At 37.6% G+C, this 25,465-nt stretch overlaps 1 protein-coding gene across 15 annotated transcripts in view; it reads right to left on the bottom strand.

Moving 5' to 3' along the window:
* The window catches only part of NAV3 (neuron navigator 3), an 892,975-nt gene that overhangs the window by 239,580 nt on the left and 627,930 nt on the right, over nt 1-25,465 (bottom strand). For all 15 annotated transcript variants that reach the window (XM_060412470.1, XM_060412471.1, XM_004006210.5 and 12 more), the window contains 2 exons: nt 15,329-15,401; nt 12,091-12,274 (listed from right to left, as the gene is read on the bottom strand). In XM_060412470.1, the coding sequence (XP_060268453.1) occupies nt 12,091-12,274; nt 15,329-15,401 (257 nt within the window). The remainder of the gene's footprint in view (nt 1-12,090; nt 12,275-15,328; nt 15,402-25,465) is intronic.

Genomic DNA, 25,465 nt, shown 5'->3' with positions numbered 1-25,465 from the left:
TGTTTTTCATTAAGCCATATGGTATTCTTGGACTATGCCCAACTGTATAGTGACTAGCTCATCAAACATAAAAATAAGTCATAAAGACAGTAATTTTAAAAATAGATTTACTTAATATATATATAACTGGTTATATATATGTTAACCAGAGCAATTTTCATATTATGTAGGTTTTTACAACTCATCTATATTAAGAAACTTTATACAAAACTATCTTAGAATCAACTATCTTTCCTCCCTTTAGTCTACATAACTTTAGGCTTGGAGTCACACAGATATTTTGAGTGGAAATCCCTATACAAAATCCCTCTCAGACCTTTAGTACTCTATTCCCAAAGAAAGGGAAACGATGCTTAATCATAACATCACATTGTTCTCTTAACAACACTATTCCCAAGGAGCCAAACAGGAATACAAAGAAACAAATTTTATAACAGGAGGTAAGACATTTCTTGAGCATAAATTTTGGTGTAATGTTTTACCTCCAAATTTTACCTTTCTTTTATAAGTCAGCATCATGTGAAGAAGATAGGAATTATTTCCTTTCAAATTTACTAAATAAGGCTTGAGAGAAATCAGGAATAAATTGCCCAAGATGTACTATAATTAACACATTGCAAGAAAGTTTTAAACTAGGATGTTTATACAAAATAACAAACACTGAAGACAATAGGGCACATTCCCTAAAATTTTTTAAGACAGATAGATTGAAATATATTTCCTTATATATCCTATGACTGCTAAGGGTAGAAATGAAGCCAGATTTTCAGAATAAATATTATTTAAACAAAATTCTTCCTTTAGTAGATATAGTTTCCCTTCTGTAGGATCATTGGGCAATGTTATAAAATGCTAACTGACAAGGTAATAGCTCTAAAAAAGAGGAAAGTGTTCAGACACTTCAAAATAGCTTTTTGTACCTTATTCAAAAATATTTAAGACATTTTGTAACAGCTACTCACTTCAGAGCATTTTTAAAAAATATATTGTCCCTACACATAAATTTTGCTGAGATGTCACTAAAAACAGTTATTGCCTAATCCATAAATGAGTCAGAAACTTAGCCTTCATCCACATGTGTTTCTTTTTAGCAGCTGGGTGGCTGAAATATCATCCTGATTACACATGAGACAGGTTACTGTGATAACTTATCCTATTAGTGAAATATGGTATGTAAATATCTTACAACCTCTGTCTAATCTTAAATTTCAGCTGACAGTTAATCAGGCCACCTGCATGGTCTGCTTTTGTGGGACCTCAAAACAGTAACTACAGAGAGAGATGCCTGGATAAGATATTACTGCATCAAAGTCTCACGCTCTTAGGAATGCAGAACTTCAAGATAAAGGAGAACTCAGGAAACCAGGCTCATATTTCTCTCACAATGTTACCACAAATTAGGTTTTCCACACTGCTTCTACTTACATGTAGCTCAAAACACTATGCTGCTGCATGGATCTTTTCCATTTACAACTTTTAGTGTGGAGGAAAATTATATCCCAATGCATTCAGTGCTCCATTCCAAAGGTCCATTTTAATGCAACTACCTCAAAAAAACAAAAAGTGGACTCTCAATACTGCTAGATAAAACTATTTTAAAAAAATTATTGATTTCTGTTGGAGTATAGTGGATTTCATGTTGTGCTAGCTTTAGGGGTACAGCAAAGTGATTCAGCCATAAGCTAACATGTATAAATGTGTGTTAGTCATTCAATCATGTCTGACTGTTTGTGACCCCATGAGCTGTCAGGCTCCTCTTTTCATGGAATTCTCCAGGCCAGAATAGTAGAATGGGTAGCCATACCCTTCTCCAGGGGATCTTCCTGACCCAGGGATCGAACCTGGGTCTCCCACATTGCAGGCAGATTCTTTACTGTCTGAGTCATCAAGGAAGCCCATTTTATATATATAAAGGAATCTGAAAACTAATGTATATATATAGAAGAGAATCTGCAAAGTACTTTTCAGATTCTCTTCTATATATATTGGTTATTACTACTTTAAGCAAAAAAATAAATGAAATAACAAACGTTGGCAAAGACTACCCTGAGTGAAAAATCTGGATTATTTAATACTTCTGAACACTTAAAAAGAATTGTAGTAAGCACAAAATATGTTAACAAATCATTGCTTAGTATACACATTCATGAAAATGACATATAAAATAATGATATAAATGTTTGAAGGTCTATGAGAAAGTAGATTTCAAGGAGTCCTTGCAATTGAGCTTCCCTCAATTTACTGCAAAGCAAATGTAAGCATCAGTACAGGAAGTCTCACATTGTTAAGGGGTGACTGAGGTCTCAAAACACTTCTGATGGTGGACTCTGATCCAGAGTCCTCCCCGCAGGGTTGTGTTCATACATCTTTTGAGACTGAGAGGTCAACCAGAGAGAGGTGGGTGCAGGCGCGTGGCGTGGTGTGGGCAATGGGGCGGCCAGAGGCAGAAGCACAGGGCACGGAATGTGAAAAGGAAAATGCTGACAGTGCGCTTTGCAATCAAGAAAGACTCTTGACCCATGGCAAGACTATCGCAGCTGCAGAAACATGCACGTGTCCCAGGTTCAGTTCTTTGCTTATTCTGTCATCCTCTGATTATAATTTGGCTTTCTCTGTATACCTTAGGACAGGAAAGTATTCGATGTTTATACTGAAACGACTGTGACAGTTGCATTTTTCCACTGTAAGACCACAAGTTGAATCTCTGATACACAGATGTTAGTGCAAAACAGATTAATACATAATCATTGCATATGGTATAAAATTGCAGATATACTTATCAACTCGATATTTGTTCAGTCACTAACTCATATCTGACTCTTTGCAATCCTATGGACTGTAGAGCACCAGGCTCCTATATCCAGGGGACTATCCACACAAGAATACTGGAATGGGTTGTCATTTCTGTAAGGCCGGATCCCGGGGGCCATGATGGGCCACCCCTCCTCTCCCTCCTGCCGGCGGGGGAAGTCCCTAACGGAAGGAGCCTCCCAGATCCCGGGGACCAATGACAGCACACTTCACCAGCTCAAGCCGCCCCACCCCAGCCACCTAGAAGGACCTGTCAGACCGCGACGCCTCGGCCTGGCGACCTATCCGAACCCCTGTCCATCTAGCCTGACCATCCCTCCCAACAAACATATAAAAACCACCCCCAGCACAGTCTGGGCTCCGACTTCCTCGACCTGCCTCGTTTGGGTCCGGGAACCCCGCCCCGGGAGCGCTTCGCAATTAAACAGCCTGTTAGACACTATTTTGGTGTCCTGGTCTTTTCCCTAACAATTTCCTTCTTCAACTCAACATTACCAGTGCCCTATTTGAGAAGACAGTGTTCCAGAAATAGCAAAGATTGAATAGAATGAAAATTTTCTAGTGTTTGGGAGACAAAGTTCATACAATACATAAACAGGAAATCAAAATGTCCTGGAGTAAAATATTCAAGAAATAAATCACAAGTTAATTGAGTCGTGGCTCTGTGATGATACATGAATATGTTTGGTAGTTATAACACCAAATTATGAAACATTGGTTTATATCGTTTTCATCTAGACACGTATGTCACAAAAAGCACAAGTCTTAAAATCTCTAAATTAAGGGGTAAGTCTAATAATTTAAAAGATATATTCTCACAGTTCCCTTGGGAACGTAGAGCTAATTGTGATGTTTTCATTTTCTCCCTGGATAAGTTCAGCTAATTGATTTTCATTTATTTAAAGAAAATAATAAAGTTATTAGAATGAAGAATGATTCTGTCCAAGAATGTGATGCCATAACATGTTGATAAAAAATAATCAAGGTTTAAGCTCATAACATCAAAGGATATCATTACAGATAAAAGGGGCCATCAATGACCAGGAGGCTTCAACAGATTTTGGGCAACTGAAAATAAATGAAGTATTTTTGATAGAGAACACACAGCAGGGGAAGCCTCATCGTACTATACACATGGAGGGGAGGTTCAGTCTGTAAGAGTGAGGGGGGCTGTCAGTCCATAAGAGAGAGGGAGGCTGGACTAGGAAACTGCAGATGAGATGAAGGAGGTACAAAAAGAGGGAGATTAATTAAATACTTATGTCAATTACTATTGCTGCTCACTCTATGACCAGACATAAACAAACCAACTAGTTGACCATCCAAACAAACAAGAAATAAGTTTAACTATAACAACTAAATAATTCCAGAGAAAAGATGCTGGCAAAGAGGGGTCCCTCAATTTATAATATCCCTCTAGAGCAACATTAAATGAGCCATGGCCTGTTCTTTTACTGAAATGTATTCAGTTCAGTTCAGTCACTCAGTCGTGTCTGACTCTTTGGGACCCCATGAATCGCAGCACGCCAGGCCTCCCTGTCCATCACCAACTCCCAGAGTTCACTCAGACTCACGTCCATCGAGTCAGTGATGCCATCCAGCCATCTCATTCTCTGTCGTCCTCTTCTCCTCCTGCCCCCAACCCCTCCTAGCATCAGAGTCTTTAAAATAATGCCATTTGCAGCAACATGGCATATTACAGTTTCCCATCTCTCCTGGAATAAAATCCACAGTTCTTATAATGGCAACGGGGTCATACTACCTGATCTTTCTCTGAAATATAGCCTACTCTTCTTCTATGTCCTTCTTTCTGATACAGCCAAATTGGGTTATTTTCTCTTCTTGAAAAAAAAAGAAAAAGAAAAAGAACAGATAGACTCCTAACTCAAGGTCTTAGCTCTTGTTCTTCTGTCTGCCTGACACTCTCTCCTATAGGATAACTGCAGAGCTAGTTCTGTTTCCCCCTTTGCTCAGTATCACCTGAGTGAGGACTTTCCCAGAAGCCTGTTGAAATGCAGAAAAACATCTTATTTCCCCTGTTCTGATTTATGCTTCTCTACCAACAGCTGCTCAATTACTAGTACATATTTTTTAATTGTTTGTCTATAACTAAATATAATCTCCAAAAGGGAAAGGATTCTTCAATTTATTTTATCCTCTGCTGTATCTCCAATGTTTCGAAGAGTGCCAGGAACACCTAAGTGCTTAATAAATATTTGTTGAATATATTAATGGGGGATTGGAGATCAGGGGTTGTAGATTTGATCCCTGGTCAAGGAACTAAGGGACCCCCTGGTGATTCAGATGGTAAAGAATCTGTCTGCAATGCTGAGACCTGTGTTTGATCCCTGGGTTGGGAAGATCCCTGGAGAAGAGAATGACTACCCACTCCAGTGAGCTTCTCTGATAGCTCAGTCAATAAAGAATCCACCTGCAATGCAAGAGACCCGGGTTCGGTTTCTGGTTCGGGAAGATCCTCTAGAAAAGGGATAGGCTACCCACTCCAGTATTCTTCAACTTCCCTTGTGGCTCAGCTGGTAAAGAATCTGCAATGTGGGAGACCTGGGTTTGATCCCTGGGTTGGGAAGAGCCCCTGGAGAAGGGAACAGCTACCCACTCCAGTATTCTGCCCTGGAGAATTCCATGGACAGTAAAATCCACGAGGTTGCAAAGAGTGGGACAAGACTGGGCGACTTTCACTTTCACCCTCTCCAGTATTCTTGCCTGGAGAATGTATCTTGGAGTATATCTTGCCTGTCAAAGGCAGAAGAAGATGGTGACAGAGGATGAGATGGCAGGATGGCATCACAAATTTACTGGACATGAACTTGGGCAAATTCCAGGACATGGTGAGGGACAGGGAGGGCTGGTGTACTGAAGCTCATGCGGTCGCAAAGAGTTGGCCATGACTTGGTGACTGAACACCACCACTGTGGAACTAAGACTGCACGTGCCACATAGTGACTGAGCTCACGTGCCACAGCTGCAAGTGTGTGTGCTGCAAGGAAAGATGTGATCGGGACCCGAGGCAGCCAAATCAATAAATAATTTTAAAAATAATGATCAAATTAATGAATAAAAATTAGTGGCAGTAGCATTTTATTTATGTCTAGGGGAGTAATTACTAAAGGAAATACCTAAAATAATGAATGGGGCTACCTCCATTTAGCTAGATCAGGCCTGGGAGGCTCTGAGTATTGGGTCATTATTTTTAAACTGTGAGGATATACTTTGAACTACTCTTATGTAATGCATAAAAGAAGTTAGAAGTGTAATGGACAGAACTGATCAGAGAAAGTGGGAAATAAAGGGAGAGTGAAGAGGTTGACTTGAGGTATTAATTTTGATCTGTAATTTTATTATACATTGATATGACCTTAAAGTGAGAGGAGGGAAGATGAAAATGGCTGGTTTGAGTGTTTATTACACACTAAGAGTTGCGTTAAGGAGGCACTTTAAATAAAAATTATGTCCTGTGGTCTTCTCAATACCCTTTTGAAAAAGTTATCACCATTCCAATATTAGAGGTAGGAACACTGTTGTTTGAGCAGGTTAAAATAACTTGGCTCACGCCACATCACTGGGAATTGGTAGGCAGAAGTGAAACCCATGTTTGCCAGATGCTAAAATAACCAATACTATAGAGATGATATGCCGTCATAACAGCAGAACTATGAATAGCTGTCAAGCTTTGAAAACACTGAATAAAAGCATAGAACATAAGCACTGTGTACATATACACTCTTACTATTATACCCTTTCTTGGCTTCCTCAATCAATCAATCAAAGAATAATTTCTTTCCCTTCAATTATTTCTCTCTGGGAATAAAAAAAATCCTGATATTAAAAAGGAGATTCATAAACGTCTTTGTTGTTTGTTTCATTTTCTTTAAAGTTTAATTGATTCACTGTCGTTTTTGAAGAGCACACTATAATCCACAACACAGCTGAATTAAGCAGCTAATTGAGGCCGGGTTCATGAGGGCTTAAATTACCAGAGCTTTGCTGTCATCTTAAATTAAACTTCCTCTACACTTCTCAAGATTTATAACCCCAGGCTGAAAAGCTGTAAACTGCCCCAGTTTCACAATGAATCTCCCAGAAGGAAAGGATGTTTCCTGGAAAAGGGGAAGGCAAATGTCTCTCATGGAAGAGGGTTCCAAAAGCAATGTGTGTGGCAGGGGTCACAAGAACCTTGGCAAGGGGCTGTAAAGGGAGCAGGCAAGTCACTCAAAAAGCATGTGCCCAGAGATTTTGCAATTTGACTTGTGAGTCCTGTAGGAAGGAGTAAGTTCATCTAAATAGCAACTGGACACATTCTTGACTTCCTCCTACAAAATGAAAAGCAGAAGGGACAAATGATCCTCTGTGGGGATCATAATCTCCCAAATTCCCCAAATAGCTCTTAGTTTAGTTCAGAAAGATTTGTTATCACTGCCTCTAATACTCTATCACCTATGTAATTTCTTAGCTATATTTTCACATGCATTTTCTTTCTTTCTCACATGTTTCATGAAAGACCAAAAAGGAATATATTCAGGGATCAGTGAGGATGAGGCGAATAATTTCATGCATCCAGATAAAGTCTGATGGTTCCACTACATACCACTCTGAGACTAACTATATCAGGACCACCTTAGAATCCAGAATACATTTATCTTTAATATAGTATTTTTATAAATATACATAGTTTTCATTTTAAATGACCTACCATTGCAACTTTAAATGTTAGAGTCTTCCTTCTTAAAGTTAGAAGCAGCTAAAATAGATTTATTCATTTTTACCTTAAATCACTTCAGAAATCATTACTAAGCACCTCCTGTGTATAATGTTCTGGTTTAATCCTTTGAAAAGTATGAAAACATAAAAACACTACTCTCCTCTCAGGGCTTACGATCTGGAGGGGAGGAAGCAGCAATAACAAACAATGACGTAATAAATATGCTTTAGGTTAGAGAGTGATCAGGGCTATGGAAAGGAAGGGAAAGCACAGCACCAGGATGGATGGGCAGCCTGTAGTGTTAGCAGAGCGGTCAAGGTCATCATCAGTGAGAAGGTGACACGGGAGCAGTGGACTTGAAGGAGTGAGACACTCAGCCAAGTGACTCTCGGAGGAAGAGCACTCTAGGCAAAGGAATCAGACACAGCGTGTTTCCTAAGTGGGAGCAAGCTGAGGCTATTTGATGTCATCTCAAGGCTCTGAGCAGAAGAGTGACATCTGCCAGGTGTGTGCAGTGAGTTTTAGATTCTGACCCAATGAACCCCCAGAACAACCTCGTGATAATGGTGCCATTGCCCTTTTAGCAAACGGGAACCTGAAGCACACAGAGGTCAGGTAAGTTTCCCACAGTCACACAACCAGAAAGAGGTGGAATTGGGATCCAGGCACAGGCAGTCCAATCCTAGAGGTGAGCTCTCAACAAGAAGATCTGTCCTTGAAAAGGACACACACAGGCACCTGTGCCCACCTCTATGCACACAGCCACACAACCACAAACACACACTCAAGAGGAGAGAGGAAGCTGAGAAGTCGGAGGAGAGTTTGCCACCCCCACTCTGTTTCTCTCGGTTCACATTTGATTTTCTCTCTTGTATATTTTACTTGTTAACCTTTAGATCAAAATGTCTATTTGCATGAGAAATGTTCAAATGGAAACATTTAGTGTTATGCTCAAAAGAGCAAAACAAATAAGCAATTCTTAGTGTACAAAATAAATATTGTGGAAGTCTAGGCAGTTATGCCAGTTTATTTAATAAAGTGAACAAAACAAAAGCATTCTCATGAAACAAGGTGCACTAAAATCCTTTCAGGCCTACCAAGAAAAATATAAGAACATTTTCTGGCTAAATATCTAGAATAATATAGGAACCAGTCATTTAAACCGTTCGCTTGGAAAGAGCTTTGAAATCAACAGAAAATCTTCATAAATCATGATTTATGACTCACATGTCAAGCAAACAAAGAGAAATGTCACTGGGATTTTTTTCACATTTATCACCTTGGTTCTCTAGTATGGAGACTTAAACCTTTCCCATGTATACTGTCAACACAGGTTTTGAAAATGCTTAAATATGTTATCACATTTCAGTTCACATAAATTATAATCATATACTATTTCACTATATCAACCTTTAGCAATATTTAAGTAATATTTTAGCAACCTTTAAGCAATATTTCTGTCTCTGCATAACATTGTAAACCCTAATTCCTTTGGCAAATTTTACTCATTAGTGAATGATTAATAAAGAAAAATTACAGTTTCACCAAAAAAAAAATGAATGTACTAAAAGGTCATGGAACAATAAGGGATATTTGTTTTTACTCAATATTGCAAATGTGCTTCTGTTCTTTAAGCTTGTCTTGGCATTTTGTGATGTTGTGTGAAACTGTGCAGGAATCAAAGTGAAAAATATGATCTATAGTGTAAGTTCTTTGAATTTCTTTAAGAATGGAGAAGGAGAAAAACAAAACATACACTTTATTATTAACTTTGGAGGGGGTAATTGATAGAAACAGATCTAGATTGCTTATCAAGCCTGCTGCTGCTGCTAAGTCACTTCGGTAGTGTCTGACTCTGTGCGACCCCATAGACAGCGGCCACCAGGCTCCCCCGTCCCTGGGATTCTCCAGGCAAGAACACTGGAGTGGGTTGCCATTTCCTTCTCCAATGCATGAAAGTGAAAAGTAAAAGTTAAGTCGCTCAGTTGTGTCCGACTCTTAGCGACCCCCATGGACTGCAGCCCACCAGGCTCCTCCGTCCATGGGATTCTCCAGGCAAGAGTACTGGAGTGGGGTGCCATTGCTTTCTCCATTATCAAGCCTACACAGATGAAAATAAGTATTAATATCTGAAATAGAGCATTCTCTAAAACATATAATAAATTCTGTTGAAATGAAGACTTTGAGCTCCTCTTTATCATGACCCTAAGTAAGCACTACATTGAGTACAGTAAGTACTCTTATTTGTTAAATTACCAATCCAAAAGGTAATGAAATCCAATTTATCAAAAGAAAAAAATTAAGTCTGGGTTCCCAGGTGGCGCTCATGGTAAAGAACTCCCCTGCTATCCCAGAATTCAAGGACACTAGTGAAAAGAATGGGCTTCCCAATGCTTTTTATAACATTTCACTGAAAAAAACAAGATAGCTCTCTCCAAGATGCTGTAAAATGGCCATGCCTATTCTTTACATGGTTCTATATTTTAAAATATTATACAGCTTCATAATATCCATGCATATCTAGCAAGAAGAGAAAAAAGATCTCCCCCAAAGGGTTATAACCACTGAGAAGCCTGGGCAAGAGACTCCAATGGCACATACAGAAGAGCAAGGAAAAGAAGTGACAAATGGCGGCTCATCTCATTTCCAGAGTCAACATTCTTTGCACGATACCATTTAACTTCCTGTATTTTTCTAGCTACTATTCTTGCTTCTTGTCTATTCAAATGGCTTGAACCAAACTCTAAGAAATATTATTTCTGGCAGGTCTCAAAATCTAGCCCACCACCCCCCAAATGAATAAGTCGTATGTTTTATTTTTCTCCTCTATTCTTAAGGAAATCCAAAGAACTTATACTATAAATCTTTTTTTTTTTTCACTTTGACTCCTGAACAGTTTCACATAACATCACAAAATGCCAAGACAAGTTTAAAAAGCAGAAGCACATTTCCATTACTGAGTAAAAACAAATATTCCCTTATCACTCCACGGCCTTTGTAGTACATCCCAAATTTTTTGGTGAAACTATAATTTTTCTTTATTAATAATTTATTAATGAGTAAAATTTGCCAAAAGAAGTAGAGTTTACATGGTTGTACAGAGACAGAAATATTGCTTAATGTGAAGCAAGGAGGGGTTGACAGACGAAAGAGGAGATTTCTGAACTGTTGAGTGTCTGTCAATAAGTGGGAAATGGTTTGTGAATGTATTTTGGAATTTTATGTTAGTTTTTTCAGTCAGTACTAATTGCCAAAAACAAACTCAAGGCAAACTGTATTATTAGGTTTTAGGTTTGGCTTCTAAGATGGAAAAAGTTAAATATTTACATATATTTGATACATGTGTATATTTTAGAAGATGATAAAGAGTATTTTTGTATTGGACATTCTCTCTCCTTAAGAAAAACAATCGCAGCTTTGTATGCGATAGAACTAATGAGCTGATAACCCAAACACTGATCAGAAACAAATAAACGATTTGCATGAAACCTGTTAATCTTGTTCAGTGATCATTTTTTGACATGCAAACTTAGCTAGGTTTGTTTAGTCCCACTCAGCACCAATCTGGGTCTTTCTGTGAAAGCATTTTGTGGATGTGGTCTAAAACCATAGCATTTGACTTTAAGTAAAGGAGATTATCCTAGATTATTGCTAGGATAGTAGACCCAATTCACTCCTTGAAAGGTCTTAAAAGCCGGAGTGCAGCCTCCTGGAGGGATGAAATTCCACCTGTTTATAAGCAGTTTTGGCTCAGGCTCACACTGTCAACCTGTCCTCTCTGTTGGGCTGTGGTTTGGCTTCAGATTCGCCTTGCCAGCCACACAGTCACATGAATCAATTCTTTACAACGAATCTGTTAACACTATTTTTTACTGACTCTGCTTCTCTGGCTGAATCATGACTGATGTAATTCCAAACTGAAAAAAACAGTAATGAAAGAGTAAAGGGTGTTGTAATGGTTTGTCAGCACTCGATCCTAGCTGTGTCTACATGTACCCACAGACTCAAGTAAGACAAACATAACCTGTGTATATAAATACACACATACACATGTACACAGCTGTGCACACATACAATCTCACATCCAAACAGCATGGTCCCACATACTCAAACTCCTGTGTTTAACAGGCCTAAACTTTTTGACAGATTTAATGATTCAACCAATCAGAAGCATCGAGAAAAGAAAACTATACAACTGGAGACCAGGACTCCAAAAGTACATTCTAAATAAGAAGACAGTAACTGTGACACACAGCTTACAAGAAAGACACTTTACACATTTCAATACAAACCACCATCACCTGTAGAAAACAAACAAATATTTCACCTAAAAAGTGACAAATGTTGGTTATCCAAGCAAAAGAGGTTTTAAATTCTATAACATTAGTCAAATAATCGCATTACATTGATATAGCTACATAAATATGGTGACCAAACTCACAAACAAAAACTTATAAAAACAAGTTGCCAGCATCCCACCCTGGCTGTGTCTACATGCTCCCACAGACTCGCATTGATGTAAATTCATTTTAAACACATCCCCCACTTCCCTCCCTTACCTGGACTGCATATCTTGCTGGGTTTTGGCCTGGCTGGCTTCTGCTTGAGGGGAGGCGTGGGTGACGCGTTGTTGAAGCTCCACCAAGGATTGATAATACTGCTGCTGGTGGTGCTGCTGCTGCTTGTAGCGAGACAAACTGAAAAACAGCCCTAGAATGGCTTTTAAGTTTCCATTTCTTATTTCTGTATCAAGCGGAAAATATAAAAACAGTATCATATAAAATTGTTTTTTTTTTTTAACAAAAGAAATTCTAGAAGCAGTTTGCAAATTACTTCCAATAGACCCTTAATAGACTAAATCTTTGAAGACGGAAATAAAACTTGGTTTTCTCAGTCACACATTTAAGTAAGTCTGATTTTCTAAAACATGCTAACGTTTTTACATAGCTTGGAAATTTCAGAGAGAGAACAAAGCTTACTCAAGGGATGCTCTTTGCTGACCCTGAACTACAGTTTTTCTCGAGTTAGCTTCTTCATGCAAATAGATAGGCACTCTGGTTTGTGTTCCTCATTTGATTTATCATTCTGTTTATCTCTCAAATGGGCTTCCCAGGTGGGTCAGTGGTAAAGAATCTACCTGCCAATGTAAGAGATTCAGGAGACACAGGTTCAATCCCTGGGTCAGGAAGATCTCCTGGAGCAGGAAGTGGCAATCCACTCCAGTATTCTTGCCTGGGACATCCCTTAAACAGAGGAGTCTGGCAACCTACAGTATATTGGGGTCTCAAAAGAGTCTGACGTGACTGAGCACAAACACACACACATATTTTCCCTCACAAATGCACACAGCTGTTACCAGCGGAGGGATGCCCATGAGCTAGAGAAAGAAAGCCACTTATATGCTCAGTGGCCTGCATTATAAATACTGATGCTATATGCTGCTGCTGCTGCTGCTAAGTCACTTCAGTTGTGTCTGACCCTGTGTGACCGCATAGACGGCAGCCCACCAGGCTCGTCCGTCCCTGGGATTCTCCAGGCAAGAACACTGGAGTGGGTTGCCATTTCCTTCTCCAATGCATGAGAGTGAAAAGTGAAAGTGAAGTTGCTCAATCGTGTCCGACCCTTAGTGAGCCCATGGACTGTAGCTTACCAGGCTCCTCTGTCCATGGGATTTTCCAGGCAAGAGTAGCTGGAGTGGGGTGCCATTGCCTTCTCCACTGATGCTATATGGGTATACCTCATAATAACTGTTGGCAGCATTCTAAATCACCCACCAACCGATTTATTAAAAAACTATGTATCTGTCCTCCAAAGAGCAGATGGCACCATAGTTATCCACTTTAATGTTCCAATTCTTTTATTTTTAATTCACATTACATATTAAGAAATAATATCATTTTATGCATGGCTTTAGATGCATGCTTATTATGCATGCATAATAGTGTAAGTAGAATAAGCATAATAGAATAAGTAGAATTTCTAGTTCTAAACACATGAGGCTCCTGTGTAAGTTTTTCTAACATTGAAGAAAAAATTAAATGCACAAAGTAGGCCATAACATGAGCTAGTTTTTTTCTTCTGGAGTTATAATTTTAGAATTAGAAAAAGAGAGGCCAGTAAAGCTAGATATAATGCTATGCAACCAATAATCACACTTTAAATGAAACTTGCCATTGGCAATAAAATATATCCTCTTATGAGGTCAAGCTTTTATGCCTTCTTTTCATAATTTAGAAACATTAATAAACTACTTAAATGTCTTGCCCTCTGATGGTTTATAATGTCACACACACACACTATGCAGTGGAATTATTCATATAAAATAAGGCTGAGTTATTATAACCCCCAACCTTCCTCACAGGGGCCATAACTATAGGCTTGATCAATATGAAGCTGCAGTGAGAAAGTATAAATTTTTTTGGGTGAACCTGCAAGTATTATTTTTCTCCTGTGAATCTTATTGAAAGATATTCTTTAAATTTCTTGTTTTATTACTATTCATGTTAAATAAATACAGAAAATCATTTTGACTATTCAAATATTTTTAGGAGATAAATAAAAAGCAACAGGCTTATGTTAATAAAAAGATGTCATGTTAAAAGGAAGAGACATAAAACCAACAAATAGTAACATTCCTCACCTACTTTCAACCTCTTAGAAAGTAAAGTATTATCATGGAGAATTTTCTCAAATATTATTCTAAGTAACAGAACCATGAGTTAGGTTTGAACCTAAGTTTTGGCCATTAAGTATATAATTTAATATTAAACATCATGACATAAACATATAAAGGATAGAAGAAATTCAAAATAAAATTTAAACAGTACAGAAAAATTGAGAAAAGTAAATCATTCTAGTTCACATTCATAATATTTTAGAAGTCATACAACTCTTATTTTTCCAATGGCAGTAAAACTTGGAAAACTTAGACCTATCTAATACTTATACTATCTGTGGGGGTCAGGAAGGCTTTGCAGAGTAAATTGACTGTAGTAGAAACATTAAGTAACAAAAATTGCCAAAAGGGATTAATGTAATATAATTAAAATTCTAATTTAAAAAATGTTTGTTGCTGATATAGATCTCAAAGGAATTGATACGTCATAACGTTGGGACAATTGTTCTTGTTACTATTACTGCTTGAAAATTTTGAAAAGATTTCCTAAAAATACATGTTGAAGAAAAAGAATGCAGGAAAAAAAGTGACAGATTTAGTTGTCTTTTTCCTGTTTTCTGTATTTCAATGTCAGTGATGATCTTTTAAACTTTTTAAAATGTTAAGGCCAAAAAAAAAATGTTAAGGCCTTTACAAAGAACAGTTAATAATACTAATTATTTAAGAATTCCTGAGGACTTCATTAAACTTAACCAAATATTTAGGCTTGGACTACTAACTTGATCAAATTATAGAATTGTTATTGATAAAATAATATTTAAGCATTAATTACACCATTTAAATGTATTTCTGTCCATCTATTACCCAGCATTATCTATCCATCCATCTACTTAATATTCTGAAAGTACTACTTATCCGTTATAACATAAATATACTTTGTTAATATGCCCCCCTTCCATATACTCAGTAATGTAAAGAACAACTTTGACAAAATCTGGAACACAGCTACATAATGAAAGCATACACTAAGAACCACAGAACTTATGCTTCTATTATTTTGGAAACTTGACTAATTTCCTTCTCCACATTAAGAGCCCAGGTACTCTCATTTGACATTTCTAGTGTTATAAAAAGTCTTTTCACACACCGAGGCCATTTGTGACAACTGTGCTTTTTCTTACCTTCAGCAGATAGACCTTGAACATTTACTCCTCTCGCTGCTAGAAAACTAAGGCAGACATCAACATTTTCAATCTGCAACATGAAAAGCAGTGAAAAAGTAACTTAGAAGATTATTGTAAGTACATAAATGAGCTAGAATGAAGCCAGAGAGAAAGATAAAGAAAGAATGAATATTTTACATTCATTTCATACTAGAGATCTTTAACTGGACTACAACTAGAATAATTTTGGCTAACTGCAGGACGAATATAAAGCCTGCATTGTCTGATTTGGTACTTACAAACAATTCATAGAGGCCTGATCAAGAATGGCATTCTTACAGATTAGCAACCCACCTACTTAACATAAAACCAGACTGGTTCTGTGCTTCACAAGTAAGTCTCTAAAGCATCCAAATAGGAGATGCTTGGAATACTAGGATGTGGGTAACTGAGACTCAGTAAGTATGCCAAAAGACAAACAAGATGGAAAGGGGGTTGATACACATGAAAGAAATGAAGTATATTTTCATTCTACATCATAGAATTCTTTTTAAAACTGTATTTACTGTTGTTTAAAAAGAAAACAAAACAAGAAATTAATGTGTGATACAGTGTTATTAACTAAGTACTAAATCTTCTGAAGTACAGATTTGGTTCAAATTTACCAAAATTTTATGCTAGTGTGCATTCTTTGTTTTTATACATTATTCAAGATTCCACATTGTACTTAGTTGCAATAAGCCAGCTTCAGCTGCATGCAGCAAACTCTGGTAAATTCTCTTTTCATTTGGATTTCATTACAAATATTTTCTAATTTTCCTTGTTATGCCTTCTTAGATACACCCATCATTTAAAAGTGGACATTTAATTTTCAAATACATGAGGTTTTTAAAGGATCTTTGGTATTAATTTCTCATTGTGACAGCAATTTCTTTTAAATGCTTTCCTCTCAGCAACCACCCTCTGTGTTTTTCAGGCGTCTAACTGTACTGAGGCGTTCAATGGCTAAGCCAAGGATCTTTCTTGGTAAATGTCACATTGCACTTGAAAATATGTGGGTTATTTTCAATCATCTTTTGCTACTGATTTTTAACATAATTCCACAACGATAAGAGAACAGACTCTGTATGATTTCAATACCTTTAGACTGTGAAATTTTTACACCTTGTTTTATGCCCCTGGTGTGTTCCAGTGTCTCCTCGTTTACAGTCTATGGGAACTTGAATATAACTTGCATCCTACTGTTGTGTGAAAACTGTATAAATCTTAATTATATTAAACTGGTTCATGGTGCTTTTCAGGTCTACTATATCCTACTTTTCTGTACATTCATTCTATTTATTTTTTGAGAGCTTGATATTGAAATTACAACAAAAATCTTACTTATCTACTTAAAAATAATTGTATTATATAATGGGACTATATGACTTTGTTCTGTATTTTCTAAGTCTCCTGTAAATATGTTATCTTATTTTCATAATTTAAAAATAAAAAGAGAAAACCTATACTTGTATTCCCATAGTTGAGTAATTCTCTGATTAAATACAGATATCATCTTTGTAATTTAAAAGAGTAATGCCACTGCTTTTAAATAGTCCATTTCAACACAATAACCGGCAAGTGATTAACAATTTGGGGTGGGAAGAAAAAGAAACAGATTAATTTATGTTAATTCATGGGTTGATTTCAGTATTAGTCATGGCAATATGTAGCAAAGTTAAATAACTAAGACTTTTTAAAAGAGTGTAGGAAACTAGTAAGTTCCAGTTCTTTGTGAGTCATCTCCATGGGTTTTTTGGTATTCCATAAATCTTGAAATTCTAAAGTAAATAAGGTTTAAAGTTAATACTTGGCAAGGTACTGTTCTCTGTCTTATTAAATTCTCATCAAAAGCTATGTATGAGGACATATGAAGTTCTGCCAATGTCTTCTCTAGCTGAGCTTCATAGGAAGGTCAAAATGTCTTTTAAAGAAAATAAAAAGAAAAAATACATTCCAGACTTTGTCTTTATAAAATGGACAACTGTTTACATTTCTTTTAAAATGTAATTTTATGCAAAATTAAAGCAATAATACCCAATGAGAGGTTGTTTTTTTTTTTTGCTTTAAAATGATTGTAGCCAAGGTATACACATTTGCTTTGAGAAAAAAAAAAAAGTTTTATATTAATTCATTTCAAAATAAGTTTTACTGAAATAATTATAGAGTTGAAGACACTAAATATTAAATGACCAGGTGGACCTTCTTGTTCTACCTGTTTACATTGAAATATGCAAAAAACCTATAGTTCTTAAACCTACTTTGAATTTTTTCCTTTCTTCACATTTCGTTATTAGAAAATGAGATAACATAAAGAAGGAAAGAATATCTTTGCCTTTGTGAGCTTTGTGAGTTTGTAATACAGCTGAAGAGACGAAAAAAGATTCATAAACCAGCATAACATAAGGCATAATATTCCAAAAGAGAATTATAAAGAACACTGTGTGGCAGGGAAGAGAATGGATTTATCAGCTTTCACTATGGAAGAAGCATCATTTGGATACACAGGATAAGTCTGATTTTGATAAGGTTGGACAAGCTTCAGAAGGAGGAGCAGGCATGCCCATCAGAGCCATCCAGAGCAATACAATTGCTCACAAGGACATGTGAAAACAGACCGTGCCAGCCTTTCCTCTCTGCAGTCATGCTTACAGAGTAAATCTGGCCTGGAACTGAAAAGGCTCCAATACCCACTGGGATCCTAAAACCACCGCGATATAAAAAGCTAAATAACTGTAAACCAGATAGCAGGCATAATACTTCAAAGACTTGAGTTTTCTCTGCAGACACAATGCATCCTGGTTAGGGCATGTCTGTAGGTACTGCTGCTATGAATCATACACAGAAAATATGTAGAAGAATATAAACCAAACGTAACTTTTATTCTCTCTGGATGTAAATTCTTTTGTGACCCGTGCTATTTTAAATTAATGATTCTTCCCATTTTTCATGATAAACAAGTATTGCTAATATCACTGTATATTGCTGCTGCTGCTACATCGCTTCAGTCGTGTCCAACTCTGTGCAACCCCATACACGGCAGCCCATCAGGCTCCGCCGTTCCTGGGATTCTCCAGGCAATAACACTGGAGTGGGTTTCCATTTCCTTCTCCAATGCAGGAAAGTGAAAAGTGAAATGAAGTCGCTCAGTCGTGCCCGACTCTTAGCGACCCCCATGGACTGCAGCCTACCAGGCTCCTTTGTCCATGGGATTCTCCAGGCTAGAGTACTGGAGTGGGTTGCCATATCATTGTATAAATTAACTAAATTTTATTTCAACCAAAAAAATAAATAAGATGGCTCGGTTTGAGCAAACTCCTATCATATTGCAAAATTCAAATTATTATATAGATTTTAGCCAAAGATTTTATTATAACTCTTTAAAATATAAACACTTAGAGAATTAAAGTAAAATGCAATAATGCTTTTGCATTGGTTAAAACTGTTAAGATGTTTGTTTTCATTCATTCACAGTATGATTATTTATTCACTGAGACATGTCCAAGACCTTAAATACATATAAAATCTCATAGGAGAGATGATTCCAATGTAACACAATGAATGTTATAGAGAAACACAGACTGCTAAACACTCTATTCATGACCAGAGGTAAAGAGACTAGGAAATTTATTAGCAACTAACATTATCTATCATGGTTACAAAGATCTCTTCTTCTAAAGTTATCATAATATTTTTTCCAGGGGTAAGTGTTGATCAGCTAATTAAATTGAGATGCTCAAGGTTACACAGAGATAATATATCAAAACCAGAGTCTGTGTCATTAACTTGACACACACACACACACACACACACACACACACACACACACAAATACACTTATATATATATATATGCTTCAAGGGAAGCCTGACCTAGTCCCTGAAAGGTTAGGAAGGGTTAACCAAATAACAGGATGTGGGGTGAAGTGAAGCCAAGGAAGGGACAATATGTGAACTGTTGAGGGCTGAGAAACACCTTAAGTTAAAGGACTTGCAAGGAATTCAGAATAGCTAGGAATATTAAGAGTTGAACGCTACTTAAAGCTTTTCCCACAACTTCTTTGTCATCAATGTGAAAATAGGCCTCTCTGGTGGCCTTCAAAGGTTTGAAGAAACTGTGTCAGAGGAGCCTTCAGAAAGAAGGGAATTCAAGGGCAAGAATCCTGAGATCTGCCAAATCCAATGGCAGATGAGTCCATAGAGATAAGCAGGCGCTGGACGTGTAACGTCGTCCATGTCTTGCTAGTGGCTGGCCTTGATCTTAAGGTTGAGGACGGTAATAATGTATTTGAAGCAAAAGAAATAAATTGTCAATGTTGCACGGAAGATATCTTTTTTTTTTATGATCACACAGTATATACGTAGGTTTATAGATAGAAATTAATAAACGTTTCACAAATCAATTTGTACCCACACTATCTGCCATGTGCTTTAATTTTTAAAAGTCTACTTTCAGTTCACTTCAGTTCAGTCACTCAGTGACTCTCTGTGACCCCATGAATTGCAGCACGCCAGGCCTCCCTATTCATCACCAACACCCGGAGTTCACTCAGACTCACGTCCATCGAGTCAGTGATGCCATCCAGCCATCTCATCCTCTGTCGTCCCCTTCTCCTCCTGCCCCCAATCCCTCCCAGCATCAGAGTCTTTTCCAATGAGTCAACTCTTTGCATGAGGTGGCCAAAGTACTGGAGTTTCAGCTCTAGCATCAGTCCTTCCAAAGAAATCCCAGGGTTGATCTCCTTCAGAATGGACTGGCTGGATCTCCTTGCAGTCCAAGGGACTCTCAAGAGTCTTCTCCAACACCACAGTTCAAAAGCATCAATTCTTCGGCGCTCAGCCTTCTTCACAGTCCAACTCTCACATCCATACAAGACCACTGGAAAAACCATAGCCTTCGCTAGACGGACCTTAGTCAGCAAAGTAATGTCTCTGCTTTTGAATATGTTGTCTAGGTTGGTCATAACTTTTCTTCCAAGGAGTAAGCGTCCTTTAAGTTCATGGCTGCAGTCACCATCTGCAGTGATTTTGGAGCCCCCCCAAAAAAAGTCTGACACTGTTTCCACTGTTTCCCATCTATTTCCCATGAAGTGATGGGACCAGATGCCATGATCTTCGTTTTCTGAATGTTGAGCTTTAAGCCAACTTTTTCACTCTCCACTTTCACTTTCAAGAGGCTTTTTAGTTCCTCTTCACTTTCTGCCTTAAGGGTGGTGTCATCTGCACATCTGAGGTTATTGATATTTCTCCCAGCAATCTTGATTTTAGTGGGTTTAATTTTAATACGTCATTTGTAAAATATTAACTTCACAACAGGCTGTACTGTGAGGAACCTCATACTACATGTCAAACACAAAAGCAGGGGACCATGGTTTAAAAGCCACTTCTTTCTCCATCACTCAAAATCACAGCACAGGAAGGGAATTCATACACATTAAGCATGTATATTATTTACTCCAAATGCAAAATCCTTATTATTTTTACCATAGATGCTGAAAAATTTGATACTCTGATTATTCAATAAAGGCTTAGAAATGACGTACTTTTTATAAGTTTACACAATTGAGTACACAGCAGAACCAGAATTCAAACTCACCCCCATCAGTCTTCAATGAAATATTATTGCCACACTATGCTTCCTACCACTGTAACTGAGGCATTCTGAGTTAAGTCAGTTCAAGCTTTTGACTCAGGCTCTCTACATGATTAACAGACAGCTAGGTAGGACACAGGTCTGGCACAAGATAGGTGCTGCAGAACAATGTGGTTGAATGTAAGGATGAAACTGTTCCGTGAGAGAGTATGGGCTTTCCTGGTGGCTCAGATTGTAAATATGCCTGCAATGCAGGAGACCTAGGTTTGATTCCTGGGTTGGGAAGATCCCCTGGAGAAGGAAATGACAACCCACTCCCACTCCAGTATTCTTGCCTGGAGAATCCCATGGACAGAGGAGCCTGGTGGGCTATGATCCACAGGGTCTCAAAGAATCAGACACGAATGAGTGACTAACAAACGAGGATATAAAGAGCATGTAGAATCTGTGTGCTCCATACAGAGTCTAAGTTTAAAAGGTTTAAATGATTCCAAATTATTTCACAACTGTCCAATGCATTTTTATATTCTGGTAGATGAACATGTAGAATGATTGATGTGGCCACAAGCCAAGGAATGCTGGCAATTACCAGCAGCTGGAACAAACAAGGAATAGATTCCCCCTACAGCCCCTGGTGGCTCAGAGGTTAAAGCATCTGCCCGCAATGCAGGAGACCTGGGTTCAATCCCTGGGTTGGGAAGATCCCCTGGAGAAGGAAATGGCACCCCACTCCAGTATCCTTGCCTGGAAAATCCCATGGACAGAGGAGCCTGGTGGGCTACAGTCCATGGGGTCGCAAAGAGTCGGACACGACTGAGCAACTTCACTTTCACTTTCACAGCCCCTGGAGGGAGCAAAGGACTGCTGAAGGCTTGATTTTGGCCGTGGAATACTGATGTTATATGAAACATAACAAACTGTGGAATATTCTTAAAGAGATGGGAATACAAAACCACCTGACCTGCCTCCTGGGAAATCTGTACGCAGGTCAAGAAGCAACAGTTAGAGCTGGACATGGAACATCAAACTGGTTCCAAATCGGGAAAGGAGTATGTCAAGGCTGTATATTGTAACCCTACTTATTTAATTTATATGCAGAGTACATCATGTGAAATGCTGGGCTAGATGAAGCACAAACTGGAATTAAGATTTCTAGGAGAAATATCAATAACTTCAGATATGCAGATGACACCACCCTTATGGCAGAAAGCGAAGAAGAACTAAAGAGCCTCTTGATGAAAGTGAAAGAGGAGAGTGAAAAAGTTGGCTTACAGCTCAACATTCAGAAAACTAAGATCATGGCATCCAGTTCCATCACTTCATGGCAAACAGATGGAGAAACAATGGAAACAGTGACAGACTTTATTTTGGGGGGTTCCAAAAATCACTGCAGATAGTGACTGTAGCCATGAAATTAAAAGACGCTTGCTCCTTAGAAAAAAAGCTATGACCAAATTAGACAGCATATGAAAAAGCAGAGACATTACTTTACCAACAAAGATCCAACTAGTCAAAGCTCTGGTTTCTCCAGTAGTCATGTATGGATGTGAGAGTTGGACTATAAAGAAAGCTGAGCACTGAAGAATTGATGCTTTTGAACTGTGGTGTTGGAAAAGACTCTTGAGAGTCCCTTGGACTGAAAGGAGATCAAACCAGTCAGTCCTAAAGGAAATCAGTCCTGAATATTCATTGGAAGGACTGATGCTGAAGCTGAAACGCCAATACTTTGGCCACCTGATGCAAAGATCTGACTCACTGGAAAAGACCCTGATGCAGGGAAAGATTGAAGGTGGGAGGGGAAGGAACAACAGAGGATGAGATGGTTGGATGGTATCACCAACTCGATGGACATGAGTTTGAGTAAGCTCTGGGAGTTGGTGATGAACAGAGGAGCCTAGTGTGCTACAGTCCATGGGGTCGCAAAGAGTCAGACATGGCTGAGTCACTGAACTGACTAAGTACTGATTTCAGATTTCTTGCATCCAGACAAGTGAGAGATTAAAGGTCTACTGTTTGAAGCCACATTTGTGATCATTTGTTACAGCAAGCACAAGAAACTAACACAATCATCTACTCAGCACAGCAGCAGGGCAAGGGTGAGTCTTTAGCACGTAAGGGTGGGTTGGGGTCTGTGAGCGTGCAGATCTCTGGGCCTTGTTCTCTGAGGACGGATCTGTTCATCTGTGGGGAGTGGAGTTGAAAGATGCAGTCTAGCTAGGTACCTCCTGCTGCTGTGCACTCTACCCCATGCTTTGCTCTTCTATTTCAGGTTAGTTTGTGCTGTGGGATAGGGAGAGGCAGGAAATAGTACTTCTATTTGGCTCTTCAGTTTGTTTTTGTGTTAATTTGGTCTGGGGCGAGACATATGATTAAGTACTACAGAATAATAGTTTAAAGTTTCGTACTCAAATCCGAATTTGAATCCTAGCTATGACATTTACACCCTGTAAGAAATCAACAAAATAGGCTGATAAAGTTTTTACTCTCCTGAAGCCTCGGCTAACCTATCTGTGAAATGAGAATGAAAGCAGCTCCCACACAACATATTATGTGAGGAATACAGATGTTTATGAAGAGCTTAGCTCTATACTAGGCGTATGTGTATCCATGTCTGTGTGTATACATGTGTATGTATATATTTTGATACTAGAAATGCCCATATAAACACACATATTACAGAATGTGTGTATATGACCAATTAGATACATAAGGGTACTCGTATGGAAAATTTATTAGGACTTTATCAGATAAAAATTGTTTTCTGTTCAAAATTCTATATTCTGCTTTAACTGACTTGGTGTTAGATAATGATGAACATCATTTAATATTAGTTGCCCATTAAAGATGATATTAAATCTTCATTACAGTCTATAATTGCCAATATAAAGTGTTATAAATATAAAATTATAAAATACTGCATCAGTACCTATTAACCTGAAAATATATTCTCTGGGTTTTTAGTAACTTCTTGCTTTTCCATTTGTTACAGAGAACAAAATAAAACATTTTCCACTTACTGAAAAGGGACACAGGCAGGCTCAGGGATACAAATTGTTTCGTTGGTTTGCTATGATGGTGCAACGGAAATGCAAGCAAAGCAGCTAGGACAGCACTGGATACAGATGGTTGGCATTGAATCGACAAGTGAATCAATAAGTTATGCTGATACTGCCGCACTCTCAGGTCCATCTCTAAAGCCTGATGCTTCTATGATGCAGTTTCGTAATGGGCTTCCCAGGTGGCGCTAGTGGTAAAGAACCACCTATAGTGCAGGACATATAAGGGACGCAGGTTTGATCCCTGGGTCAGGAAGATGCCCTGGAGGAGGACATGGGAACCCACTCCGGTATTCTTGCCTGGAGAATCCCTTGCACAGAGGAGCCTTGTGGGCTACAGTCCGTAGGGCCATAAAAAGTAGGACACGACTAAAGTGACTTAGGATGCGTGCAGGTGAGGCAATTTCATAATAGTTTTTTTATGTTTGAAACATGACTCATACAAATTAAAGGGCAATACAATGTTTTAAAGTGTAACCTGATGTGTCATGAATTTTTGTCTATGGTTATCTGCACAGGTCAGTTTAATTTAACTCATATAAAATCATTTAATAAAGGAGATTTGGTACATCTGCTGAAAATTACATTTTCAAGTAATTTATCTTATCAAATATATACTTCTCAACTGAACATACTGAGGTCAAATGAAAAAGTTTCTCCCATTTCGTTTTGTTTTTTCTATCTGATGAAAGTACTTTTACTTATAGGCTTTTAGGCTATGAATACCACAGGTCATAGCTAAAATGATCTCATATCTTAGTATACTGTTTTCCAAGCCAAGATTTTAAAATTTTCTTTTTTCATATTTTTTTTCATTACTGAATATTGAAAGTGGTAATTTTCTATTAATTTTAAGAAGGGAATTGAAAAAGATGGAGCAGTAGGTTCTTTTCATGTTTGGGAATGCATGTAAGAATTAAAGATTTTAAAATTTAAAAAATAAAAAACTAAAAAAAAAAATAAAATAAAAATTAGACAATTTAAGGTAATAAAAGCTAAAGTTATGAAAGGATTGCTACAAAATATGTTTTCTAATATTAGGTATGACTGTATTTCATGTTAACTGGGATAGTGGCTTATCAGTGGGAAATACCTTACAGTATTTTAAGTCAAACTATTAGGGATAAGAACATTCTAAATTTTTATGAAAGTGGTTGATATTCAGATATACAGCAGAAATACAAAGTGCATTTGCAATTCTTTTCTCCATACAGATATAAAGCTTAATAACGACCTGTAAAAACAGAAATAAGTTACATCCTATCTTCAAAAAGAAAGAAAAAAATTGTATGTGGATATCTGGTATCAAATTCAAAATTAGCTACTTAACTTTAATTTCTATTTGTCCTACTAATGACACAAACCAATTATAATATTGACACAAGAAAAACATTTACACTATTTACTCTATATTATAAAGTTATTGTAGAAAAGAATTCTTATATTTTCAGCATTTACTTAATTTCTG

Source organism: Ovis aries, chromosome 3 (assembly GCF_016772045.2).
Source record: "Ovis aries strain OAR_USU_Benz2616 breed Rambouillet chromosome 3, ARS-UI_Ramb_v3.0, whole genome shotgun sequence".
Lineage (NCBI taxonomy): Eukaryota > Metazoa > Chordata > Mammalia > Artiodactyla > Bovidae > Ovis > Ovis aries.
Note: the sequence above shows the minus strand (reverse complement) of the source record. Positions and strands in the feature narration are given on the sequence as shown.